This window comes from Carettochelys insculpta, chromosome 26, assembly GCF_033958435.1.
Source record: "Carettochelys insculpta isolate YL-2023 chromosome 26, ASM3395843v1, whole genome shotgun sequence".
Classification (NCBI taxonomy): Eukaryota; Metazoa; Chordata; order Testudines; family Carettochelyidae; genus Carettochelys; species Carettochelys insculpta.
The window spans coordinates 11375212-11401176 of record NC_134162.1 but is presented as its reverse complement, the minus strand read 5'-3'; the positions used below and the strand labels follow the sequence as shown (position 1 = coordinate 11401176).

Sequence of the window (25965 nt, the reverse complement as noted above, 5' to 3'; positions counted from 1 at the left end):
GCCCAACCATAAAGAGATCCCCTCTCTCTATCACATGTGCACTTAAATGCTGTAACAAGGCATCCTGGACTGCTAGATTTCTACAGGAATACTGAGGAAGTTTTGAATATATTGCCAGAGGAATGCAAGTCAAGTGGAACATCTTTATACATTGTTCTCCTCATCCATTCTGTGCTCTCACAGAAGATTCCTTGACTGTGACCACCACCCCTTCAAATGGTGTATATCACTAGGTTGTTCTCAGGAAGCGTCAGTCTGCTCAGACAGACACGGGATGGTGTGCAGCAAGAGCAATAGTTTAAAAGGTGCCTGCATCAAGGGCCTAAATCACAACTGCAAGCTATACCTGGTATCCTGCCCTCTGTGCTCAGAGCTCAAATTGTTCCAATCTTCCCTCAGCTGCTGACCAAACCTGACAGCTGTACAGCGAGGGACATGAAAGGAATGTGCAGTGTGCACATCAAGGATGGCTCTTAGCTGTGGGCGTGGGGAGGGTGGGCCCTCAGCAACTGAGGTCAGGTCTGGGGAACTGGCAGCATTCAGGTGCAAATATGCTGAAGTCCCTTTGTCTGACGAACGAGCTCAGCTATGGGGGGATCCACTCTGCCATGTGCCTGCTCTGCAGCAGAAAGGTCTGGGGGCACTAATGAATAACCACTTAATGCCATAGCTCGGATGAGGCTTGAATGGTAACCAATGATCTCCCCCCACCCCGCACCCAATTTAGTCAAACATTTAAAATACCCTTGAAGTCTTCCACCGCTGCCCAGCTTCCCCAGCAAGTAGGAAATGGGGGTGGGGTGGGAATATGGAGACGGGTTAGAAGAAAAAGAGACAAGCAATGTAAACTAGATAAGCGATGGGACCATCAAGGACATTTTCATGTATTTTTAAGGAGATGAGACTCTGCCTGCCCTCCCACAAAAAGCAGTGACAGTCAGCCGAGGAGAACCTGATTTTGTACGGTCACTTTCTCAGCTGTGGATCCAAGGGCATATCTGAGGCCACGTACCTTCATGTTTTCCAAAGCTAGTTCCAAGTGAAAAGAGCTCAAGAGACAGATACTAGAGTAACAAGTTACAAAACCCAAATAGCAAATCTAATACATGGTGAAGGGGGGGGCTAAAGTAGTAATAATTGGGAGGTTGGGATTATCCCCTGCACATGTCAAGTTCCATGTCCGCTTTACTATGATAAATAACATATACTAATTGTAATAATTATCATCATCATCGGTAAAACATTAGCTTTTTCATTCTTTCTGACAGCTCCCAGTGGCCTAGGGGCAAACCTCACACATGATGAAAACACAGGTCTCTGAAAGGATTTAAAAGTCAGCCAGTACAACTCAGCCCACCAATACAATCAATGGAAGCCACACAGAGTACATAAATCAAACTGCCATTGCACAAGCCCTTTGTTTAAAATTTTTAGCAGTTCCTACCAAACAGCCTCTCCTCACAGAGCCTATCTACAGCACTCAGAGGGTTGATGTGTTATCCTATCCTACATTAGGATAGAAAAAGAATACTTCTGCTACTATACTGACTTCCTTCTTTATGTATCAATACAAGAAAATCATTTGCCTTTCTGAGGCCAAGGCAGCAAGACAGTTAAATATTGTTCCTTTCAGCAGGAGGTGGGTGAGATCAGTTCCACCACTAGGAAGGCAAACACCTCCCTTCCCCTGCCCCCAACAACCTTCCACCCCAAATGACAGGAGCTGCTCTGTCTCAATTGTTTCCAGATGCTGCCTTCTGACAGAATGCACCGCCAAGCCTCCTGGGACTATGGTTGGAGGGAAATGGTGATTTTGTATCTTCACTCCCCACCACCACCACCAGCACCATCCTGAAAACTACGCCATGCTACAGCTTTCTCATTTCAGCTGCTAACGACCATGTACCCTGAAGAATATTACTTAGAAGAGGCAGAAAACTGAGAAAAGTACGAACAATGCATGGGACAAACAGGCCAAATACTGTAGCTTCCTCCAGGCTATTAGGATCACTGCTGTGATGGCCACATATGCAGCTACATGACCAATTGTGTTCATTTACTCTCCTTAAGCAGAACAAAGCACAGGTTTGATGCTGGGTTCACCAGCTACTTTCTACAGGGCCTACTTCATGTAAGTCTCTGGCTCCCTGAAAGAACAAGAGACAGTTTGTTCTTCAGCTCTGGACAGGTGGTTGAATCTGGAATTTGATACAATGCATTTTGCACAACTCCAACACACAGTTAGTTCAGTAGAATGTAACCAAGTTCTGGTGTTCTCCACCCGCTCCCCAACGGCTCCCCTACCGTACCAGTAATCCTCAGTGCTTCCACTCCGGCTATAGACTGGACCTTCCAGTTCTCTCGGTCCTGGGAAGATGTTCTCGTGTTGGATGATGATTGTTTTGATCAGCTCATTGACATGAGCCTGGCAGGAGACCTGATCGTGGCCTTCGGGCACAGACATCAGCGTAGGCCCAAAGCAGATGGCCAAGTTGTAGGGATCCATCATGTTCTCTTCACTGAACTGCGATAAACTGCCAAAGACAGGGATAAGAGGGTGAGAAGAGGATTAATACGCGTCCGAAGACTTGACACCTCCTGCCAGGGAAGCAAACACCTTAAATCAAAGGAGTTTGCTTTGGGTGCTCTGCTCTTTAAGCCCCTTCTGCTGGGAGTGGAATGATTGGGGTCCATAAAGGAAAAATAAAACCTGATGGCATTTATGGGGGGAGCACGTCTAGATGGACCCCCTAGGATCTGACCATCTGATCAGACTCTGCTTGCATTAAGCTAGATTCTGGGCTGAAATCAATACCAAAAGCAGAGGAAAAACGTGGGTGCTTGCTGACATGTGGATTTCTTCAGTCACTCAGGCAGTTTCCATTTCCCCAACATCCTCCTCACTCAGCACATGCAATGTTGGCAAAGAAAGAAAATGTCAGGCTGTTCCTCTTTTCAATAGCTGTGTTCTTCATGCAGATTGAATTTCATTGCTGGGGATTTATTTACATGCGGCTGACTCTGCACCCTGCTCTGATAGCAGCTGCTGCAGTAACACCTTACATCCAGTCAAAAGGCCAAGGCAGGCTGGATTGAGTCACTGCTGCTCCGCACATCACAGCCTGCTGCACTGAACACAGCGGGGAGCTGGCAATCAAGAAGCCCTTCTGCTTCTTTCCATTTGCACCCTCCTTGAAACTGAATCCTTTCCAAGCCCAGACGCTCCCAACAGCATGAGAACAAGCCAACGCTTACTAGGCAAGCGGCTGGCTAGGACTTCTAGCATTAACTATGTACTGGAACCCTTTGCATTTGAAAAGCAAGGGACTGTAGAAGTATGGAAGGATAGTTTTGCTTTGAAAGGCAGTGGGGAGCTGCTGTTTATGATTTCTGTACTGCCCTGCATCCAGCTCCTTGAGCAAAGCCTGCTCCTTTCTGCCTGACTCTGTGCTTTGTAGAGTTCTCTCCACCCAACACCTGCCCAAGACCAAGGTGTTTCTTGCTTTTCTTGGAGCTGATCTGTCAGATTTACCAAGTGCAGCCAGAGCCAACTCTCTACACAGCAACCCTTTAAGCACAATACATTTGAACCCCACACCCATAATTTAAGCCTTTGGAGGCAGCCACGAATGGTTAAGCACTGAATGGAGAGGTAAGTTCCAGAACAATCCCCTTGAAAGGCCCGTTTTCCAGTTCACTTCTTAGAATAATTAATGGTCGCTATGGCTGGAAGTGAACATTCGCTTGAATGACTCCAGAAAGGACATCTGTGGAATAATAACCCCAAGGCACCGAAGAGTTTCACAGCACTGCTGTGGAAAGGTTCTCTTCCTGCTCTGCAGAGCATCTCTTTCCTATGCCACAACTTGGATGGATGAAAAGACAGGAGCAATTTTACAACTTGTTTGATTTCTCACAATAATCATTTTTTAATATGCAAGACTGGATTCAACAAATGCCTCCCCACTTCCCAGTTTTACATAAGCAACTGGGCATCTCCCAGGAGCAGCTATGTATTAGCACCTGAAACACAGGTAACAGATGGCCATCTAGCAGTAAAATCAAAACACAGGTTGAACCTCTCTTGTTCGGCACCATCCAGACCTGACCTGTGCCAGATGAAAGGCTTTGCTGCCTGATAGGAGGTCTACATTTTCTAGCACATTATCAACACTTCTAAGAACTCAGTAAGCAGTGGAAGACATTTAGGAGTAAATTCCAGCTAAAGAACAGCAAAGAATAATAAAAGTCAGGACTGGTGGCTGTAAACAAACTTTATGGGAACACAGGAAACTTGGCCAAATTCATGGTAAGTTGTCATCCAACTAACTAAAATCATGTTGAATTACAGAGTTTGCCAGACAAAAGAGTTCTGGATTAGAGAGGTTCAACCTGTACTGACATTCCCCTGAGGAGACTGGACAGACAGGAATCCAGAGAACTGCCAACATCTCATCATTGGGACAGTGCCTTAGTTATTATTGCTTGGTTTTAAGAAAATTGTTTCAGGCCACTTCAGGTTTAGAAGGATGCTGCAAAATTTAGCTTCAGATCCAGACCTGCTCAGAATGTTCTGATCCAATCTCAGCCACAGTTTAGGAATATCTGGATCTAATGTTTTGAGTCAGGCCCAAACATTGCTCACGTACCACAGGTAATTTAAAAATCTCCCCTTCCAAATGCAGCCTTTCCCTTTTTTGAACCTGCCCAAAGGTGAACAAAACAAAAGCCAACACATTTAAGGTTATCAGCTTCTATATACAACATATGCAGGGCTCTCATACATTTCTTCCTTTTAGCAGCCCCAAGCACACCAAGGCATGCCAGGAGGATAAGGCTGGCTTCTCTGTGCCAGAAGAGCTCTAAGTACGCGCTAGCTGGGGAGCATGGATCTTACACATTGAGCCCACCTACCCCAACAAGGATAAAGAATACAGTCGTCTTAGCTCCCACTAACCTGCGACCCAGCCCCGATGCTTCATGTTGCACTTCCACTAGATTACTAGGCGAGGTCCGGTATTATCAATTTTCATTTCAAAGAACTTGGCTGAGAGTTGCTGAAATTTTTTTTTTTTAAGTCACCATATGCAGTGCTGACAGGCCAGCAAACTAGATGCTATAATTAAGTAATCAGGCTGAGGCAACCAACTGCTACTGGCAAAGAGACCACTTTCATCCAGAACTGCTGCTTTGGTTCAGAAATGGGGGAGAGTGTCAAATCTGCATTCCTCTCCTGCATCACATTTACACCAACCCCAACATCTACTGCAGTGCACTGGTACTTTCAGGGATACTCACTGACTGAGGAATGCAAAGAGGTATCTCATTACAATCAGAGTGCTTTTAGGCAAGCTCAGAAGGACCTTCCGGATGTGTAGTGCTCTATCTTGTAAGTTATCCATTGCTGCAAGGAGGAAAGAACACCAGAGTTACTACATCACCATGGCTATACCTGAAGCCCCAGAATCTGTCTGTCTGTGTCACACTGAGGTTTCTCTACACCAGGGTGTAAATTAAAGATAGGAGCCAAGACATAATAGAATGGAATGTTGGGGAAGGAAGGGGCTGTCTGCTTCCTGTAATGTGTATGATGTATTCTCCAGAAATCCCTTAGAGGAGGATGTAATGTATGCATCGCCTGTTCTGCAAAGCCCTTTATTGCTAAGGCACATGGTCAATGTAATCAATCAGCAAGTTCCCTTACAGCGTGGGTGCCCTGAGCGATGCCTGTTTCACAAGAGCCAACGCAATAGCTTTTTCCAGTTAGCTACAAAAGGTGGGCTTTGAACCAAAAAAGTGTTTGGTCTGACTCAGAAAATAGATTTTACCCTCGCTGAAGTGTGAGTTGAAAGCTCTGGGTGCGGCAGACTGAGGAAAAAAAGTGGGCAGCATAAATTCTCAGCTTTGGAAGGATGAAGTTGTTTGGGGGCAGATTTCTTTTCATCTAATATGAATGGCGCTTTGTAAAGTCATTCACTCTGAGGAGAAAACCATGACTCGTCTCGGAAGCAGTTATCTTTGCCCTACTTCAAAGTCAGCCGCTTGTGGCTATTCCACTGCCTGGACAAAAGATTCATTCTTTGCTGCTGAATGATTCGGCAATAATGGGACTATTTAAACTTGGTTTTCCAAGAACTTAAATAAAAAGCTTTGAAATAATCCAAGTTCATACCTAGAGTGTGACCACTCTCATGATACACATTTGGTAGTGAGAATTCTTTAGGAATCTTCCTCATGGTTAATGAAGGTTTATTCCGATTGGATTAGAACTCACACAGCTTTTGGAAGTAACCAGCATGCAATAGGAGAGAAACTGTATTTACATTCAGAGGTCATCAACTCTGAGGATAGCAAACTGGTCATGAAAACTGCCAGAAGAACAGTGGCCTTCCAAGAGAGCAGCTGTGAGCACCTTCTGAATTGAAGCCTTTAAAGGAATATTTCATAAAAATGTATTAGGTTAAAAAAAACAACTACATATAAAAGGTGCAGTGACCACCATCTTGAACATGCTGCTGTGATACAGATCCAGAATGATCCACTTAATTTGTGTTTTGATTCACTTTCCCAAACAAGCTCTGCCATGAGATTAAGGAGTGCAGGGGGAAAAAAAAAAAGCTCAGCGGTTCTAATCTTGATGGCAGCTGGAGCAGATCCTAAAATGGATTAGGATAAATATTTTGGGAGAAGTGGTGAGATGGGATGCTCCAAAAGAGAGCTCCCTGAGCTATGATGGGGGAAAAACCCTCAATATTTTTGGTGCAATACAAAGGTTGCTCTTATTATCATAAACTGATTTTTTTTTTTGGCTGGCAAGAGGAATGGGGAGCAGAGGATGGACACACCAAGAGGCAGGAGAGGATAAAGGGTCATCTGCATTATTGCAGACCTTCCATTTAAGTAGAAAATACCATTCCTTCATGTACTTACTGACACAGGCAACCAGATCATGAAAGATTTCCTTCGGGAATAGCGGGTGTTCCAGCCCTCGGAAATAGAGTTTCAGAACTCCTGCTATTGAGTCCATATCATGGTCATTTTGGTCTCCAGCCAGTGGATCCTCCCCTAGTTACAAACAAACAATTTAGGAAAAAAAAAAAAAAGGAAAGAGGAAGAGTAAGAACTTTGGTTGTCTGAGGATCAGGCTGCTCTGCTAGAAGGACATGTCTTGGCTGAAGAGAAAGAGCCACGGGTTTCACAGATTACACCCTATTCCACCCCCTTTGCAAATACCAAGCAGGCAGTGGGAGTACAGCCAGTAGACACCTTTCTCAAATCAAGAAAGATCCTTGGCAGCCACCCTCTGTGGCTGGAGATGGTTGCATGAACCTAGTCCAACAAAATCAAGGGATTGACTCTCATCTGCTCTGCACCCACGGAGGAACAGACCCCGCCCCCCCCGCCAACCATGACCACACTGGCAGTGGAACTATTGCTGGGCTGTAGTAACTCTGGTAGGCTCTGCAGTCCAGGTGTCTTTGGTGGAAGGAACAAATCCAGAATTTGGTTAACTGGGTTATGGGAGATAGGGAGGACATTGCAACAACTTTCTCATCCCCTCACCAGCATTCTGACTCACTGTGGGGCTGGTCTGGAGCCTGCACAGCAGGCCAATGCTTGTGTCAAGTCTTAGGAGACTTCACAAGTCTTACGAGACAAGTTGTACTGGATTGCTGAGAAAAACGTTTCTGGAACTGGCAATTGTGACTGTATCTATACCATAGTTCACCTATTTAAAAAAAAAAAGAAATCAACTGAAGGAGCCCTATGGAAAACTCCCAATTAAATAAAATGATGGGGGGGCAAACCTCAAATTGAAGCTATATATATATATATCCATGAAGTGATGGAAATTACCAAAGCTTGCCTATTACTTTAATACCACACAGGATAATAAAGGGTCCACCATGAACCAGAGCATTATTTTTGATATTAACAGCCACCAAAGGTTCCGGATGAAGTAATAAACTGCACAGACATCTTAGTTAGCCTCCTCCGTTCTGCATATCATCCTCTTTAGAGGGACAAGCAAAATGAAGCTGAGAAAAACCATGTTATTTATTACAGGGTGGTGATATTGTGATGACTAAGACACCCGGCATCTTTCCTGCTTTAAGAAAGGTGGCCTTGGACAGGGATGCTGACAGACTCTGCAGGGCCCCAGATAAGGTGGTGGGGGAGGGAAGGCAGCTCCTTGCTCTCAAAAGAGGTGGGGCATCAGCTGAAGGGTTGGGGCTGGCTGCCCTCCCCACTGTTCAGAGCATGCCATGCTGGCCCCACCAGCCCTTAGAGCTGTCCAGAGCACACAAGGCAGCAGTGTGGCATTGACTTAAAGGGCCTGGGGCAACTGACCCCTTTGTTCCCTGCCTCTCGGCAGACCTGATCTTGGAGCCTGGTGTTGTAAGCCCTCAGGCCTGCCATACATCTATTCCTTCTGTCCTCTGAAGTACTTCATTCTCAGACAAAAGACAAATGCATTGGAGCACAACCACCTCACTGTTAAACAGAATAAGATCATGCTCTAAAATAAATACATCTCTCTCCCCTTTCACTGATAGCAATTTGCCATGCTCCCACATCTGTGAGGTGGAGACATGGAACATATGCAGAGGAGGCCAGCCTTGTGATTGTCAGAGTCCCATGCAAGAACAGGGCCACAAACAGTGAGAGCTGACACAAAAGCAAACTCTGGTTACACTGTGGCAGACAGATTTGTTCAGATATGCATCGCTGTGTCAAGGGCTTGATTGTGCATAAGGCCAATACTACTTGCAGGCTTAAAAAACCAGAGAGCCCACTGAACACCAAGTTGAAACTGACTCTCTTACTTGACAGCGATTAGAATAACTGTAGCCATATTGCTTCACGAGACACGAGGAACAAGACTCCCCACTCTGCGCATGGTAAAGAGTCTATTTCCAAGGTGGAGGAAAACAGACTAGGTAGTTTAATGCAAGAAGGAAATGCTCAGCACCTCTGGCGATATGTGCAGTCATTAAACAATCCACCATGACAGACACGGAAATTCTGAAGGATTATTACATGGCAATATTGCAAGACACAAAACATAACTTATCAAGTGACTTTATATGCTCAAGGTTGGTGAGCATTGAAAAAAAATTCGCTGTCTGAAGTCATTTATGAATGGTGGAACTGTTTAAAAATAAATAGACATAGGACACAATTGTGTCCAAAATATAAAAGGTATTCTAGAACCGTCATGCTCACACACAAATGCACGTGGTGATTGTGTGACACAGAACATATCCTTCTCACCTCTCTCAAAGGCATTTTTGATATCATTCACCTCAACCTGAGATCCAGACACTCTGAATATGCCTTCATGCTGAAGCCCTGTAAGACAGTAAGACACCCACAACACCAGTCAAAGCTTGCAGCTCAGTTCCGCATCTGGCAAAGTAAGATTCCATAAGAGGTGTGAAAGGATTAAATTTTTATTGGTGTCAGTAAACATATTTCAGCACACACACAAACCATCAAAATATTTCCTATGATCATAATTGATGTTTACAAATAGACAAAGTAAAACAAATGCTGTTTGAGAACTTAGTTTGAGTTAAGAATATTTACTTAAAATATTTTGGCATGTGATGCTTACAATTTGACTTCTCGCAGTTCATAAACACTAACTGTTTGACTCAATGGGTTCATCATTAAATTTGATCCCTCCATACTTTCCCACAACTGTGAACATTCTGATAATTTTTTAAAAGATGTTTCAAATTCAATAATTTTGCACAACTGTGGAAAATTTAAAATAATTACACTTCAAAAAGCTTAAAATAAACATTTGATATGAGATGTTGAAACTTCGGGGGGGGCACAATTCTGCTCAGTCTAGGCACAGTTATGGTGGGAGCCCACCCATCTACACAATACTACAACCATGGCAAAAAGTAAGGGCAGGCCAAATTCTTGCAACAGCTTTAGAAAATTTCCTTTTGTGAAAATCTAAGAATGCAACAAAGAATAAAGAAGAATTTAATTTCTCTCTCTCCCTCTCACTGAAAAGTATTTACTTCCCTCCTGTAAACACTAGAAGAATAAACAGTACCTTACTATTTTTGCAACATTTTTCATCTTGAAGTACTAAAAAGTACTTTGCAAACTTGAATTCATATACTACCTATAGATAATCACTTTCCTTATGCAGCCACTTCTTCAGCAGAGCACAGCAACCTTTTATTGTTTAACAGAAACATCAGAAAATAGGACAAGAAATGAACAATTTATTCATTTGAAATTAGATTGTAATTACCCACCCACTAACATGACTTCATATTTGGGACTCTTGGGGAGTTTTCAGGATATGTCAATACTGCAGTTAAGTATTACAAAACCCTTGAAAATGATGGGGCAAGCAGTTGATGAATTCCAATGTGTAACTCTAAAACATCTTTCCTGGAACATATAATATGAGCAGCAAATGCTTAAAACCAATATTCTAAATTCTAAAATAATCCCATGATAAGGAAATGGTTGTATGCACTGAAATCTTTGGATGGGATTGGGGAGTCTGACTTTTGCAGAGCTCTGTGCGCGCTATGGCACTGTATATGTAACTAATAAGCTATCCAGAATCATTTGGGGCCAGCTCTTCTTTTAATTTATGGTACTATTTTAATTCCCAGACAATGACATTGTTGTGTTACACGGCTCTTGCTTATTCCTAGTATCATCAGCACATATATCCTATAACACTATGAAAATAAATATATACCCAAATGGAGCAAACTGACAATGAAAATGGACTCAATCCACTATCTGCAGCAGTGGTGGCCAACCTGTGGCCCCTCTGGGCTGCCCTTCTCCCCTTCTCACCAGAGCTCTGCATTTCCCTGCTTCTCCCTCTCTCTCCCAGAATCACGTTATCACTGGCTCCTCTCCTCCCCCACCCCCGAACTGGGGCACCAAGGGTACATCTACATTTACAGGAAGTTGGTGGCCCATCTTGCAGGGTTCAGTTTAGCATGCCTAGCGGGAACGCACTAAATCAAACTGTCATGGCGCTGCCGTCGACTCAAGTACTCCTGGCAGTTGTGTGGAGTAGGGGAAGTCACCGATCTACAGGGAAAACTTTATTCATAAGACTTATTTAGATGTAATGACCATGTTACAAAACTAAACTTTTGGATTGGCTGAAGCAATCAATTTTTTATCACTCTCCTTTGACACGCATTTGTACAGAAGAGCATATGGCCCGAGTTCCATGGTCTTCTTTCTTTAGCTTATATTTTATTTAGTTTTCCAAGAGGGGAAAAAAATGAATAGAAATTATACAATAGTTTCCAAAGTGCAACAGAGACTACAACAAAAGCAAAGTACACTTGAACCTATTCTCTGGCTCTGTTTACTGGTTAGATGAAAACAAACCTCTTCTCTAAACAAGCTTACTGACTAGCAGTCATTCTTCAACACGTTATATAAATAATGTTTAATTAAAAATACACACATCTTAGGAGAAGATGCTTAAGATATTTTTCTTAAAATGATACATTTATCCTTCATTCAAGCAAATAAAACTGCACCTCAGCTCCCCTGAACAGCCACAGATGAGGGCAATAGCCGAGAACTTCAAGAAGAGGACAGTTGTACACAGGCAAGTCAGACATCAGAGAGGGGACCTTGAACGCTTCAGCAGTATGTAAGTGGGGAAGGAAAAGCAATATGTAGGAGGCTTTATGTAAAGTTTTGCATTCTACACCTGAAGGATCTGCAGTAGCAATTCTGTCTTCCTACACTTAGGATACACAATAGTGCTGTATCACTGACCTCCTCCGAGGTAGACAGTTCTTAGTGGTGCAAGCTCTAGGATTCCAGTACAAACACTCTGCACCAGGTGACTCTAAACATTCACAGAAGACACCCATACAGTGAAGCACCCATGTAATTTATTTAAATTAGAGATGGATGGACTCAAGTTATGAACTGTGGGTGTGAACTTTGCTGAAGTTCAGGGGCGGGTTCCAAATCTAGGTTTACTGGTTCTTCATTATGAGTTTAAATACCTTTAAAAAAATCCTGACTATCTTATTTTATTATGGGGCATTAAAAAAAAAAAAAAGAAATTAGTCATCTGTAACTTACCATGTCTGCTTATGAATCGTATGCAGCTCTCCACCACAAGTGGAATGGCTTGGCTGGAGTCCTGAGCAACCAAAGGAGAAAATTAAAACTAATAGTCAAGCACAGAGGTGACTGAAAAACATAATCCACAAGCAAACTTCATGGAGCAATACACCTTCTGCCAGGGGCTGGGAACAGAGATGTCCACAGGGCCTGAAGCACATGCAGGAGGTTTGTGAATTATCCTAGAGACACAATACTGCCTTTTGCAGAGATGGGAACTGCCACCACAAGGCACACAGGAATCAAGGCAGCTAAGTGCAATCAAAAAAAGCATAAAGTCAAAACCACGGATCAACAATTTTGATTTGGGCTCAGTTCAGAAGATGTTATTGTGGTGCATTAACCTCTTTCGGGCACAGCTCTTTGCAACCCCTCTGGAAGCAGCAATGTCGCAGCAACAGTGGTCTCCTACAGCTACCTGGGATCGGCCAGCTTTGACAAGTTTACTCTTCGAGAAGGTCAGTTGGTGTTGCTGTAATGACGTTGGTGCCAGGGAAGGAACAGGAGAGAAAAAACTACCACTCCCTCCCTTCATCTCATGGAAAACATAACCACACAGAAAGCTGTGGCCCTCTAGCTGACATTTCTCCACAGTCAGCCCTCAGGGCTTCAGAGCTGTATGCTTTCAGATTGATTTCTGTTTATTCCAAATATTACAAATCTTGGCAAATTTTGGTTTTTCAGACCAAACTGCCAACATTTTATTGGGGAAACATTTTAAATGTCGTGTGTTCACTGACCTTGGGGCTAATCACCGAGTACTGTTAAAACCCCAGTTCACAACAACTTGGACTGAAGGGTGTTCTGTGGTCCAGGGACAGAACATAGAAAATGGCACTTTATACACTGCCAGTTTCCAGTGTAAGCGATTCAGTGATGACGTCAAACAAGGCACTGGATTACTTTAACTCCTTTCTTCGGAAGGCCACAAAATACTGTGCAAACAACCAGAGTTCAGTAGTATGTGTGTGTGGTAGGGTGCTACTGTTCCCATTTTAGAAAAGGGTAAACCTAAGGCATGGAGATTAAGTGACTTAGTTTTATAAAAAAAGTCTAATGATTTTCCTTCTGGTGGGCTGTGTAACACCTTTAATTAGTAGATTCCAAAGCCAGAAGAGACCACTGTGATCCTCTACTCTGACTTCCTGTATAACCCAAGCAATAGAATTCCCCAAAGTAATTCCCAGAGCGGAACTTGTAGGAAAAAAAAAGCCAATGTCATTTTGCAATTAACCAATTTGTTTCTTCATTAGCTGGACTGCACTAGATTTCTGCAAGCCGTACAAAAAGACACCTTTCACAGTATAACAGTGCTTTGAAGCACTATGGAAACTTGCACCTTTGGCTAATGACAAACAGTTCTTTAATCATCCAATCTCCACAAATGGGCTTACACAGCTCATTTTAGAGAGGCACCTAACGAAATGTACAAAGAAGCACTCTCAGTCTCTGTCCTCACAGAGATGGTGACCTCAGAATGATACACAATTCAAATGGTTAGGTCACACTCAAAAAGAACTATCACAGCCATTCACAAGTGCTTTTATGTGGATTACTTGAGGCAGAGACATTAATATTTCTAGGCAGATTAGCTTTTAGGTTTTTTTCAAGTCAAGAATTATAGTTTGTCAGTTCAAATCAAGAACAGGGTATGTTGTGAGATCTCAAAACACTACAGTGAGTATCAATAATCAGACATGCAGTTATTTCACTTCTGTTGAAAAGAGACTGTTCAGTAATATGTAAACAAAGCAACAATCTCCACAACAGATGAGTTCAGGATATTCAAAAGATTCAGTTCTTCACAGGAGAGCCCGCAAAAACAGGAAATGCAAATTCTCTACATGTGTAGTTGGAGAATAAAAGTATTCAGAATCTGAACATTTTATTCACTGAAGATCTTTCTGACTGTACCCAGCTCTCCAGCACCCAAAAATAACTAATATTATACCCTTCATCTAACTTCAGCAGCAGGCCACATCCTAAATTATGATAAAGCCAGCTCTCTGGATATGCAACATGGAAAGTGGTTTTTCAAAAAAAATCAGTACACTGGATTTGAAATGTAGCTTAAAATGACCACTCAAAATACAGCCAGGGGCATATTTTGCCTGTGATTTCCTAAATAGGAAAGAAAAATGTAAAACGCACAGTCTGCCTTTCCCTCAAACTCCAAATACACTAACAAGAGATCCATGGTGCTGGCAATTCTGCTACAGAATGCCTTCTTCTAGCAACAACTGCAACCTACTTTCAGCTAATGAAAAGGGTCAGCAGAGAGATTTTGCAACATATAGATCAGGAATGAAACAGGGACCAAAGAAAGAGCAGAGGAAATGAAGTTTCAAGTCAAATCTTATATTTATTGGATGTGAAACCATTTTTTTCCAGTTCCTCCCTATCCCAAGATAACATGATCTAGTTCCTTTGCTATTAAAATGTCAATGTTTAAAAAGGCAGTAAGTCACCACCATGGAGAGAAAAGAAAGCATCCTTCGAACTCCTTGGAGTCACTTTGATTACAAAAAGGCACAGCAAGCATGCAGTTACAACTCTATTTAATAGAAATGTGAGTTAAAAAGCAGTTAAATCAAGTGTGTCAGCAGAAAAGTATGAACTATGCATGTTAGTGTAATAGCCATGCAGCTACCAGGGAACAATAATGTCACAGACAAGCAGTCTATTTCCACTAGAAGAAGATAGCAATACAAGCCCACACACCTCTCATGGGTGGAAACAAACTGAAGTAGGATAAATATATTGCCCTATTCTCTCACAAGTTAATAGACTGCAAGTATACTCTCATGTTAATCAAGTAACTAACCCATCCTTCTTCAGGGAAGCTACTACAGGACAAAGGTTAACGATGCCACGTGATGAGTAGAAAGATGGCTACATGGCTCAAGAAGCAGATGGCAGTCAGGAGGCTTATGTTCTACACTGAGCTCTCCCAGACTCCATGTAGCATTCAGGGAAAACAAACCAAACCAACAGTCTGTGGCTTGGTTTCCACATCTGTAAAATGGGGATAATGCTATCTTGTCACCCTGTGATACTCAACTCATCTTTGCCAAATGCCAAGGCCTGAAGGTTCTATAGAAGGACAAGTTCTATAACTGCAAACTAATAAGCTCATTCATTATCAGGCTTTAACCATTATTGTTCAGTAGTCCAGACTGCCTGAGTTCTCGGTCCTTCCAATATCATTATTTGTTTAGTATGGACAATTCACTCAACACTGTACAAAACACGAAGAGACCAGTCCTGATTTCCAAAAACTTGCCATTAATTTTAATGGAAGATGTGTACCAGAAACAGGCAGGTGGCTTTGAATACCTCAACCAATGCCTGGCCAAAAGAAGTTAGAGCCTCATAGTATGAGACTACATCAAATATCCATGGAATTCTGGACCTCAGCTTTTTCTCAAAATACAAAATAACCACCATATTTCTTATTGCTGAAAACGGCAACTGCAAAAGGTCTATAGAAAATCCAGGTTTTCACCATTTCAGTTCTTGGATTCCCAAACACTTGACAGGAACATGCAAACATTTCTATACAAGAGACAGACATAAAAATAAAATAATCCACCACCACCCCCATTTCTCACATGCAGAGTTTCATGTTTCAAGAAGTTCTTTATTACCTGCTTCCTTATTGTAGAGCTGCGTCTGCCACTGATCAGAAGCCCAGAATGGAATATTGGTGGACGATGGAGAAGAAAGAACATAGGCAAATGTCAAGGGGGCCACTGACAACCAAAACACTTTCTTGAATGGCATTTCAAAAACTATTCTCATGATTTTGGGTGTCAAAAGGCGGGAGATATGGAAAATTTCATTGATCTCCACTCTGTCAGTTCATAGGAACTTTGGAAAGACTAAGTGATTTAATATGAAATCACTATAAGCCTGAAACTGCAACAGGGGCCTGATTGCCTTGTCATAAGATTGCCCTTAACTTTTTCTTTGCGACATATGGAAATTTAACATATAAGCCACTTCACGCTAAATCAAGATGGTTAAATTTCCAAAGTGGGTCCATTCTACCAGATGAATTAAAACCACAGGGAGAGGGGAAGGAAAAAGCAAGCTGATTTCCCTCTGTTCTTTTACTTTAAGCACATTATAATAACCTGCAATAAAATAAAGGTTTGACAGCCAAATCAAACCATATAATAAGACCATGATTACAAGAGATTTTATAATTACTGTTTATGGAGGTGGCTATTAGGGCCTGGTCAGGAGGACGTCTGAAGCCTGCTCTGCTACAAGTTTTTCCCTTTACCTTATTTCTGGGGTTCAGAAATTCTTATTTTTCTATAAAACTGAATCATGAGAGATAATGATAAGACAAAGCTGAATGGATCATTCAGCCCAACTGCTTGCCAGGACAGCTGACCACTGAATTCTTGGTACAGGCTGAACTTCTCGAATATGGAACTCTCTCATCCAGCAACATCCATAATCCAGCATCACGAACAACCACTTATCAAGGGTATGACCAAGTTTCCTGTGGTCCTATAAAATTTGTTTACCTCCACCAGTCCTGGCTCTCAGTGTTCCCTGCTATTGTTTAGCTGTAATTTACCCCTAAACACCTTCTAAGAGCTCAATTAGCAGTGGAAGTGTTGGTAATGTTGCAAGATAATATTATCCATCCCTGGTCCAGCATATTCTCTTGTTTGGCACCGGTCAGATCCCAAGGGTGCAGGATGAGAGAGGTTCAGTCTGTACATCAATTTTATTATGTTTAGGAATCACTATTATAGTGTTTATTTTGCAGAAATTCTGACATTTTATGAGAATGAGTTGCAGTGAGCGGAAGTGAGAAAGCAGATTTTGTGAGCTGTCAACTGTGTATTTTAGACTATCTGTGAAAATGATTTTTTTGATACTTAAACTTGTTTCAAAATGAATACTACTTTATTATTATAGATGTCAGACTCTAATTCGGACACGCCAGCTCTGCTTTACTGTGAGGAACAGAAAAAGGAATAAGGATTCCAGACCAGCAGTAGTAAATCACCCTCACTTTAAGGAGCCAGCGAAGTACACAAACCCTGGAGCCAACACAGCCCCAAAAACAAATTCAGAGACAAAGATCTGTTACATTTCACAGAAAGTCCCATCAATATCATTTACCTCCACCCTCCATCCTGAGAGGCTAAGTTTCACATATATGGTGACTTCTATGGCATTGTGATTTATATCTGGCCTCAGTTACAGCACAGTTATTCTTCCTGGCTTTATATGTTACAATCCAATTCCATGTCAGGCCAGATTAGGTCAGCAGGGGAAGGAGAAAGAAAATGCCTCTCTGACCATTCTTCCCTCCCCACAACCCTTGTCCAACCCACATGCATAAATCCTCAAGAGTCAAGGGCCCCACCTAGGTTAAAAACAGGTGAGTTCAGCAATGTGGTGTTAGAGAACTCTGTTCAACACCATTTAGGTTCTTGAGAAGACAAAGGCAATGGTGCTTAAAGATGTGCTGCTTAACAGGAACTTAGAAAACCCCACCTCATATTCCGAACCTGTACAAATCCTGAGTTGAGGGTATGTCAAAACTTACTGGAAGATTGACTCATTTAGAGTCCATCTTCTGGAGGTTCGACTTAGAGTACTGAGTGGGGATGTGCTAAATCAAACCATCAGGGCTCGATGATTGATCCTGGCAGTCCTCTTTGTTTTGAGAAGTAAGGAAAGTTGAAGGGAGAGTTTCTCCTTTCGACCTCCCACTGTGTGGCTGCCCAGAAAAATCCACCTACAATAGGACATAGAATCACAGAACACTAGCACTGGAAGGGACCTCGAGAGGTCATTGATTCCAGTCCCCTGCCCTCACGACAGGACCAAACACCATCTTGACCATCCTCAACAGATGTCTGTCTAACTTGCTCTTAAATATCTCCAGTGATGGAAATTCCACAACCTCCTTAGGTAGTTTATTCCAGCATTTAACCACCCCGACAGTGAGGAATTTTTTCCTAAACACCTCCCTTGCTGCAGTTTAAGCCAAATGCTCCTTGTCCTATGCTCAGAAGCCCAGGATAAGGATTTTAATCTCTCCTCCTTGTAAACGTCTTTTAGGTACTTGAAAACTGCTACCATGTCCCCTCTAAGTCTTCTCTTTTCTAAACTAAACGTCAATTCCAGCAATGCAACTGTAGTAGCTGGAAAGGTACATCCTAAATAGACTTTTCAGCCTATTGTAGACCTGGCCTGACTCCTTTTGTCAGTGGACTTTTTGGAAGAAGGTTACTATTAAAACATGTTTATTTTAGCCACACCTACCTAGCAAGGGAGCAGTCAGTCCTTTGACCTGTTAGGGGAGAAACAAAGAAATCTCAAGTCTTGCAACAGGGAACAGAAACGGGAAAATGCTTTTGACTGACATGCCACCCAGATTTGCAAATGGGGGGAAGGAGGAGCTGCTGGGAGGGAGAAAGAGCAACTTTAAGGAGTGATCATATGATTGCTTGCCTGGAGAACTGCTGCTATTAAGATCACGAGAGCCCACCCCATGGGAAGGCTTGGCCCCTGACTGACCAGGAAATGCAGAAAACAGCTTCGGCTGCCTGCAGACTCTTTCTTTGGAAAGCATTGTTTCTGAAAATTAGTTCCCCGTGCAGTCTAATTGTTGACTTCCACTGCCAAAAAAACTAGGCTTGTCAACCTCTCCCTCCTCCTTCCAAAGGGAGCTGGGAGGAAGGGAAGGGGGAGATTATACTTTATGAAACCACTTAGGAAGATTGAAAACATTCGCTGATTTGTTAGCCCACAGGCTCAACATACAAGCATTGAGCTATTTCAGGAGGCAGAGCTTTAATGATATATTCTGCAATCATATTTGCAATATTGTTCCATTAAGTTTCATTCTGTTTGCAAGGAGGGGACCAAGCTACCAAGGCTGCTGATGAAACAGCAGTTAAAATAGCACCAGTAAGGAAAAATGGAGGCACAACATTTGGCAGGTAACTTTGATCACCCAACATTCCAGGCCATATCCTCAGGCAGTATAAATCAACATTCCAGCTATGCTGATTTACACCAGCTAATGATTTGGATTCTCCTTCCCCCTCCAGAATTTAACTCCTCCCTGATCCTGGACAGAAGAGACTGAAGAAAAAGGGTTAATTGTTGATTACTGAGAATCAATAGAACATTTTGCCAGCAGCCACGTTCCCCTCCTTCCACAAAGTTCATTTAACCAAAATGGTGCATAATGTATAAAATTATTATTTAGAACCCGAGTTCTAAACCATCTGTCCCCACGGCTGTCACGGAATATTCACAACTATCAATTACACGGCCATGGCAATGTCCAGGGGCTCGTATGTTATGATGACAAATGTAGACAGTCAGGAATGTACTGCTAAAAGGAAGACCCGCTGGTATTTTTATTTTCAGAATTTATCTTTACACTAAGGTGATTTCCCAGAGAAGTGATTAAATGTAACCCAAAGGAAGAAACACCTAAAAAATGAAACATGTATTCACCAACGTCTGGAAAGATGCATCTGCATGTTGTACATTTTGGGGGGCATTCCTGGAGAGATGCTGTGGCAGTATGTGAAAAAGGTTCAGTTCACCCCTTCCCTGGTTAAGTGACAATTTATAAATGAGGCTGGCTACTGAGCACTCAACTTTGCTCACCCCATTGGGACTAACACAACAAAAAAAAGCAGCCCTGTAGCACTTTAAAGACTACAAAATAATTTATTAGGTCATGAACTTTCGCGGGACAGACCCACTTCTTCAGATTTGGGACTGGGGGCATAATGCACCTCCATTTCCTTTGATCTCACCGATAGCAGCAGGATTTTTTTGTTTGTTTGTTTTTTTAAAGTGGCTCTTGCTCACTCTCTGACAAGCAGCAGATCCCTTCACCAGCCCAGCTCCAAAGAAGTGGTAGCATTGCAAAGCAACCACAAACAGCAGGGGCCTCTAAAGTCTAGAGAGACACAACCAACACATTAAACATTCCTTCTGCCCCTGCCTTCCGCCCTCAGCTAGAGATCAGTTCAAGGGGCAGGCAGGTTAAGAGGAAAGAGGTCATGGTATGCAGGGGTCAGCTAAGAACCAGGAATGTCATTAGTCACAGGGGCAGGTTGGGTGTCATGTGGAGATGTTTAGAGTCAAAGGAAAAATGCTCTAAGGAAACAATGTTTGTGATTCTCATTCCCCTCTTCTTGGGACAGATGCAGAGACAAGGGAATTTCAATACCCTTGCCTCACTTGCTACTGGTTTGGGATGGGTGAGCATTTTTTTAGTCTGAAAACAAGACTTTACAACCTGCACACAGTTTAAATGCTCATCCAGAAGATGTGCTGTGTACCATGACCTTTGTGGCATTCAATTCCAATACCTCATCAGGAAGAGCAGGCCCTGCTATCATGTAAACATAAGATTCTAGGAGCCAAGCCATTATAGTGCAGACACGGACTCCCAAACCATCCCTGCAGCAGATGCTGGCTAGGGAGGTTTGCATGGTGACAGGGATGTATTGCTTGAGGGGTGTGTTCGGCCAGCAGCAGTGGTATGTTTAATCTTGACTGAGACCTCCTGCCAAGTAAATGTGGGGGCAACACATTCTGTCTGCTCTAAAATTTGTTTGCATTTCTACTCATAAAAGTCATGTTCTGCTGCATTAGCTTGATTTGGATTGACTCCACAGAGATGAAAAGCAGCTCCTGTACCACAGAAACCCATCTTTCTACCACCCTAATGAGGCAACACTTCTAAAATCAGCAGTCAACAGTAAATCAAAAGATTTAGCTCCATTCAGATTATTAAGGGGGAGGGGGTGCACTCCTGAGCGGGCACATGCCTCGTTTAAACAAATATGAGGCACATTAGCGCCTCATTAAGCATCTGCCTTTCACATTACTCAAGCACCCATATAACACCAAGCAAGCCGGAAAAATAAATTCATAAAACATGAGTATGTCCACTTAACATTGGTAATCTAGGCGAGTTACGCTCAGTCAGCTGCCTAATTCAGTTACTACAGGCAACCATCTAATGCAGTGACAAGAGGGTCGCAAACTCACTTTCTCCCAGCGTTTTTTGAAGAAGGTCATGCTTTGCCTGGAGCTTGGTGATCAGGTTCCTGCCTTCCAGGTACTCCTTCATTTTCTGTTGGGGTGAAAAAGAGAAGGACGGCTATCAAGGGAGTGGTCACAGTCAAGGAATCTTCTGTGAGAGCACAGAATGGATGAGGAGAACAATGTATAAAGATGTTCCACTTGACTTGCATTCCTCTGGCAACATATGCAAAACTTCCTCAGTATTCCTGTACAAATCAAGCAGTCCAGGATGCCTTGTTACAGCATCCATACGATTAAGGCACACAAAGCAGTGGCCTCAACTTAATAGATATTTCTGTAATACTCAGGCTGCTCAAAATGCAACACGGGAGTGCCATCTCAGGAAGGACCCAGAACTGAAGCCTTGACCAAAGGATGTGAGGTAGATGTTTAGCCATCTGGCAGAAGCTAAAGTGGCATTTCAGCAATGCTACTTGAAAATTCTCCATTGCAATGTCACACACACCACACACACACACACACACTCATCAGTATTTAGGCTAGGAAGTGACAATGTCACTTCCAAGCACTTCCAAGCCTGAATTTGTGTGGTGCTGTTCTCAACTGCCTTGTTTGATTCCAGAGCTGGCTGTACTTCACAGACAGGGGCAGGGAAAAAAAGATTGGTGTATATACAGCTTATCAAACATGTCGGGTTCCACAGTAACACACTTATGCATTTTGTTGACATTTTTTTCTGGTCTCTGAGGGTGAGGTGTCTCTGGGAGTTACGGGAGGAACACAGTGTCCAATGCAGAGGTCATCCTAGTGCTGTGACAAGAAAGACTTCTGGCATTTCATATCCTCATCACACTACAAAAAATCCAACTTTCTGGAGCCTGCCACCTCCCAGGAGCTTACACAAAATAAAAATGACACCCATTTACAATCGGAACGGCAGGTTTTTCCTCAATGAATGAGGACAATCCAGCAGCATTCTATTTCAAACTAAATACGAATAGAAAAAACCACCAAAAAAAAAAGCATGCATGAATGCCACAGGATTTAATTTCTGGCCTGTATCTAATCTAAATGTAATCAGATGCAAGAGGACAAAGAAAGACTGCAGTCACAATACAATTTCCATATTGCAAAGACCTCAGAAAGGAAAATATGTTAACTAGTGACAGCATATGCAGTGCAATGTCTGTCTCCCACACATCCACGTACCTTTAACACTCTCCCCCACCCCAAGCCTATTCAAATTTTTCCAGCAGGAAGCAGCTGTCAGGTGGAAAGCATAATAGAGAAAAGTGTAAACCACAGTGCATCTTCCTGATCTGCAGCCAATGCAGACAGTTATGCTTTGGAGATTATATGGAAATAATTTGTCACGTATCCCTTACTCTTGGCTCCATCTCCAATCTGGGCACAGCAGTGTTTTATTTTTTAAAGACAACAAAATGATGCAATCAGCTCAATTAGGGATGTTCCCAGAATGCAATGAGCACATCAGACCATCATACCACTGTGCTAATGGCAGTGATTAAAAAGGCAAGAGCAGGACATTTACCGAACCAGCACATTTCTATATAGTTAATTATTGATGTAATTATAAATAATACTTGTATGTGTCATGAGCTTTGTCAAATTTTATGGAATTCATTTTTGTAAAGCTTTTTGAAAAGAGCAAACACTTAATTATAATTAACTAGAAAACCAAAATTATTCCCTATTTTACAGATGGGAAAACTGAGTACAATCCCTCTTAACTATAGTACCTGCCACTAGGGAAGAGTGTGCTGGGAAGTTCAAAAGCCAACAGCATGGCGTGTAAATGTTCATTTGGAACAGCAGGTTATGTTGATACTCATTAAAGTTCATTCTTATCTTCCAATGAGCATTGTGTGCGCACACAGGTCTGTATGTCACATCTTATCAATACAGAAATACACAAAATGAGAGAAGATGTCTTTCCTTCACATGAGTCTGTTCTGTACCTTAAAAGGTTGGTGTATTTTGGTTGTCTCAACAGTACTGCATTCACTGTGGCTTTGTCCTAGTTTTCATTAGTGCTCATCAGCTAATTTCTATGTAGGAGGAAACAACCAATCCTTAAGGATATTTACAACTCTGTCCAATAAAAAAAAAAAAAAATCGATGAAGTATCCGATTTGACTAGTTACAGGGCCCTTCATATATCAGTCTCATTCAGTTTCCAGTTATTTTATCATGGTTGCTTATGCCATGATAAATATCACCTTGATTTCTTAGAGACAGCCCTATAATCCTTCTGCAACTACACTGATCTGGGCTGCATAGAAAACAGGATATTAACACTGTGAAATGAAAAAAGCACTGTGTATAGATAACATCAGTCAACTATATATTTGCACATACAACTGCTCTCTCTAGACCCAATACCTGAAGTTCAATTTAAGAAATCATTTTCCTAATTCCATAATCAGACAGGCCAGTCAATTGCTTCTTAATTGTACCAGTTTGCCTGCATTTTTGCTGTCAGATTCAGCTTCAGGGAGTATTTTTCAAACTACCATGCTTGGTTTTTGTTTTGTTTTTTTTTAAAAAGCATTCTGAATACTTGTCTAGGGGACAATAGGTTTAATCAGAGAGTTTAGTACTAGACAAGCCCTGCCAAAAACCATCATGTCAGCCAATGTAATTTGAACAACACTTCACAACTTTATTAAGTAATGCCATGCTCATAGAAGAACAGAGGAGCTTTAAAATATAGCAACAGACTCTCCAATGGGTCAGAATAATGAATTTTACAGGTTTGGTATGCATTTGTTTTTGGAAGATTATATTTTGAAAATATTAATTGATGCAGCATCTCAAAATAAGTGATCACAGCTCAGGAAAAAGTGCATGCTACTTTGAAAGTTAGTGACCTACATTTCTCTTTAAGGCCAAATCTGTGCACACACTGGGCTAAATTCTCTTCCTCATTTTAAGATCTGTCCCTTCAGCTCTGTCTTAGGCAGCTTTTACCAGTCTGGCCTTATTACAAGCCAAACGCTAAACTCTACTGCGTAGAGCAAGTACTTGGACATTTAAAGACATACAAAAAACATTTCACAACTTGTTTTTATAGCAATAAACCCAGTTCTGGATGCAGCAAGAACAAACAAGGAACACTTTTTGTAAAACTTATATTAAAAACAGGGATGCATTCTAAATTTTCCTTTATGGCTCTGCAGCAGATCATTGTGTCAGGAACTGTGCAAGTTTCTGCTTATGAACCTGAGGCCCTGATCCCGCAACTATGTAGGAATCCCATGGCCTCCTGGGCCTCCACTGGGAGCCCTCCGTTCATACACTACAAGACTGTGGCCTTTAGTACAATGCTGGTGTTGAGAAAAAAGTCAGAAGTGAACCATAGCAGGATTCTCTGTATTAGCAACAAGAAACACAAGTTGTTAGTATTTACCTACTAGAGGAAGCACAGGTATGGCTAAACCCATGAAGTTTGTGGCACTAAAGGGTATTAAATGCTGTCCCTTTTAGTTCTTCCAAACCCAGACTAAACAAGGGCTCAAAACATTCAGTTTTAGAGTCTTATCGGGGGTATAAGCCTGGTAATTTAGTTTCTGTAAGAGCTATCTACAGTCCAACATTACTAACAAGTGGATCCAAATGGTTTCCTATAAAAATTCAGGTTGTCCTCCAGAGATTCAATTGGGAAACTCAAGAAAACAAGAATACAGTCAAGGGCATCTATAAGAGTGCAATGAATGCAACAGCAGGTCATATGTTCCTGTCATTGCAAACACCTTGCAAATCAGATCCCTTACCGTGAAGTAGAATTGCTCCGTCTCCTGCTGATTGGCCCTTCTCTTGGCAATGCTTGGCTTGCTCATGAACGTTTCAGAGACCGTGGATTTGACAGATTCCATGGAGTTGCTGTACTGGAAGCAGTCAGAGACATCAAAGTCCTCAATGGTGACTATGTCTTGGATAGTCTGCAGCGTGGCTTCCATTGTTTTCTTCACCTGCCTCAGCAAGGACAAAGAGGAGTTAAAATACAAATAAAATAAAAATAAATGAAGATGAGAAGCAGCAGGTGATCCATGTCCCTGAGCATTTTATTAATAAACTGATACAACGGCCTTTGAGTCCTATGGGCCGCAACCACAGCACAAGCTTTGCTAATTAACAGAGCAGAGACCATGTAAACAACCAGCTAACAGCGGAATAAATCTGCATTGCTCTATAGCAGACTAAGTAAACCCTGCAGTTCGGAAAGTTTTACTCCAGTGCCCTAGTGGAAGGGGAATAAATGGGAACCTGCCCACATAGTATAAATAAGTGTTGGAAGGAACAGTGAATACTCATCTTCATTTACTTCTGTCACTAAACCTACTGGGCTTCAAAACAAAAACATTTTTATTTTAATAAGACCTTGCAATTTTCTAAGCCTTTTAGGGAAGGCGAGTTCCTTGCCTGGTCCTACAAAGGAGTTACACGTTGGATTATAAATTTGAGCATGCCTGGGATATTCTGAGTGGCTCCCCAAGCAACTCCATCCATTTAATCTTTTCAAGTCAGAGACTGCCAAGGATAGACCTTGATGGCACAAATTCTTTGTGGTAGGGAAGGGAAGGGAAGAGAGAAAGAGAAGGTACAGAAGCGGGCAAGAACTTAAATGTGCCAATATGGTCCAAAGGAGGATTTCGCTCCATCTGCGTTTCAAAAGCGATCCATCCTAGCTTCAAAAAACCAAAGCTCCATTCTCCTCTCCCATGCACTTTGCACAGTCAT

General features: G+C 42.2%; 1 protein-coding gene across 3 annotated transcripts in view; it reads right to left on the bottom strand.

Moving 5' to 3' along the window:
* SRGAP2 (SLIT-ROBO Rho GTPase activating protein 2) overlaps positions 1 to 25965 on the bottom strand; it is a 196833-nt gene that overhangs the window by 22737 nt on the left and 148131 nt on the right. For all 3 annotated transcript variants that reach the window (XM_074977234.1, XM_074977235.1, XM_074977236.1), the window contains 9 exons: positions 24999 to 25196; positions 21208 to 21292; positions 18448 to 18475; positions 15798 to 15828; positions 12109 to 12169; positions 9277 to 9354; positions 6931 to 7065; positions 5299 to 5404; positions 2310 to 2534 (listed from right to left, as the gene is read on the bottom strand). In XM_074977234.1, the coding sequence (XP_074833335.1) occupies positions 2310 to 2534; positions 5299 to 5404; positions 6931 to 7065; positions 9277 to 9354; positions 12109 to 12169; positions 15798 to 15828; positions 18448 to 18475; positions 21208 to 21292; positions 24999 to 25196 (947 nt within the window). The remainder of the gene's footprint in view (positions 1 to 2309; positions 2535 to 5298; positions 5405 to 6930; positions 7066 to 9276; positions 9355 to 12108; positions 12170 to 15797; positions 15829 to 18447; positions 18476 to 21207; positions 21293 to 24998; positions 25197 to 25965) is intronic.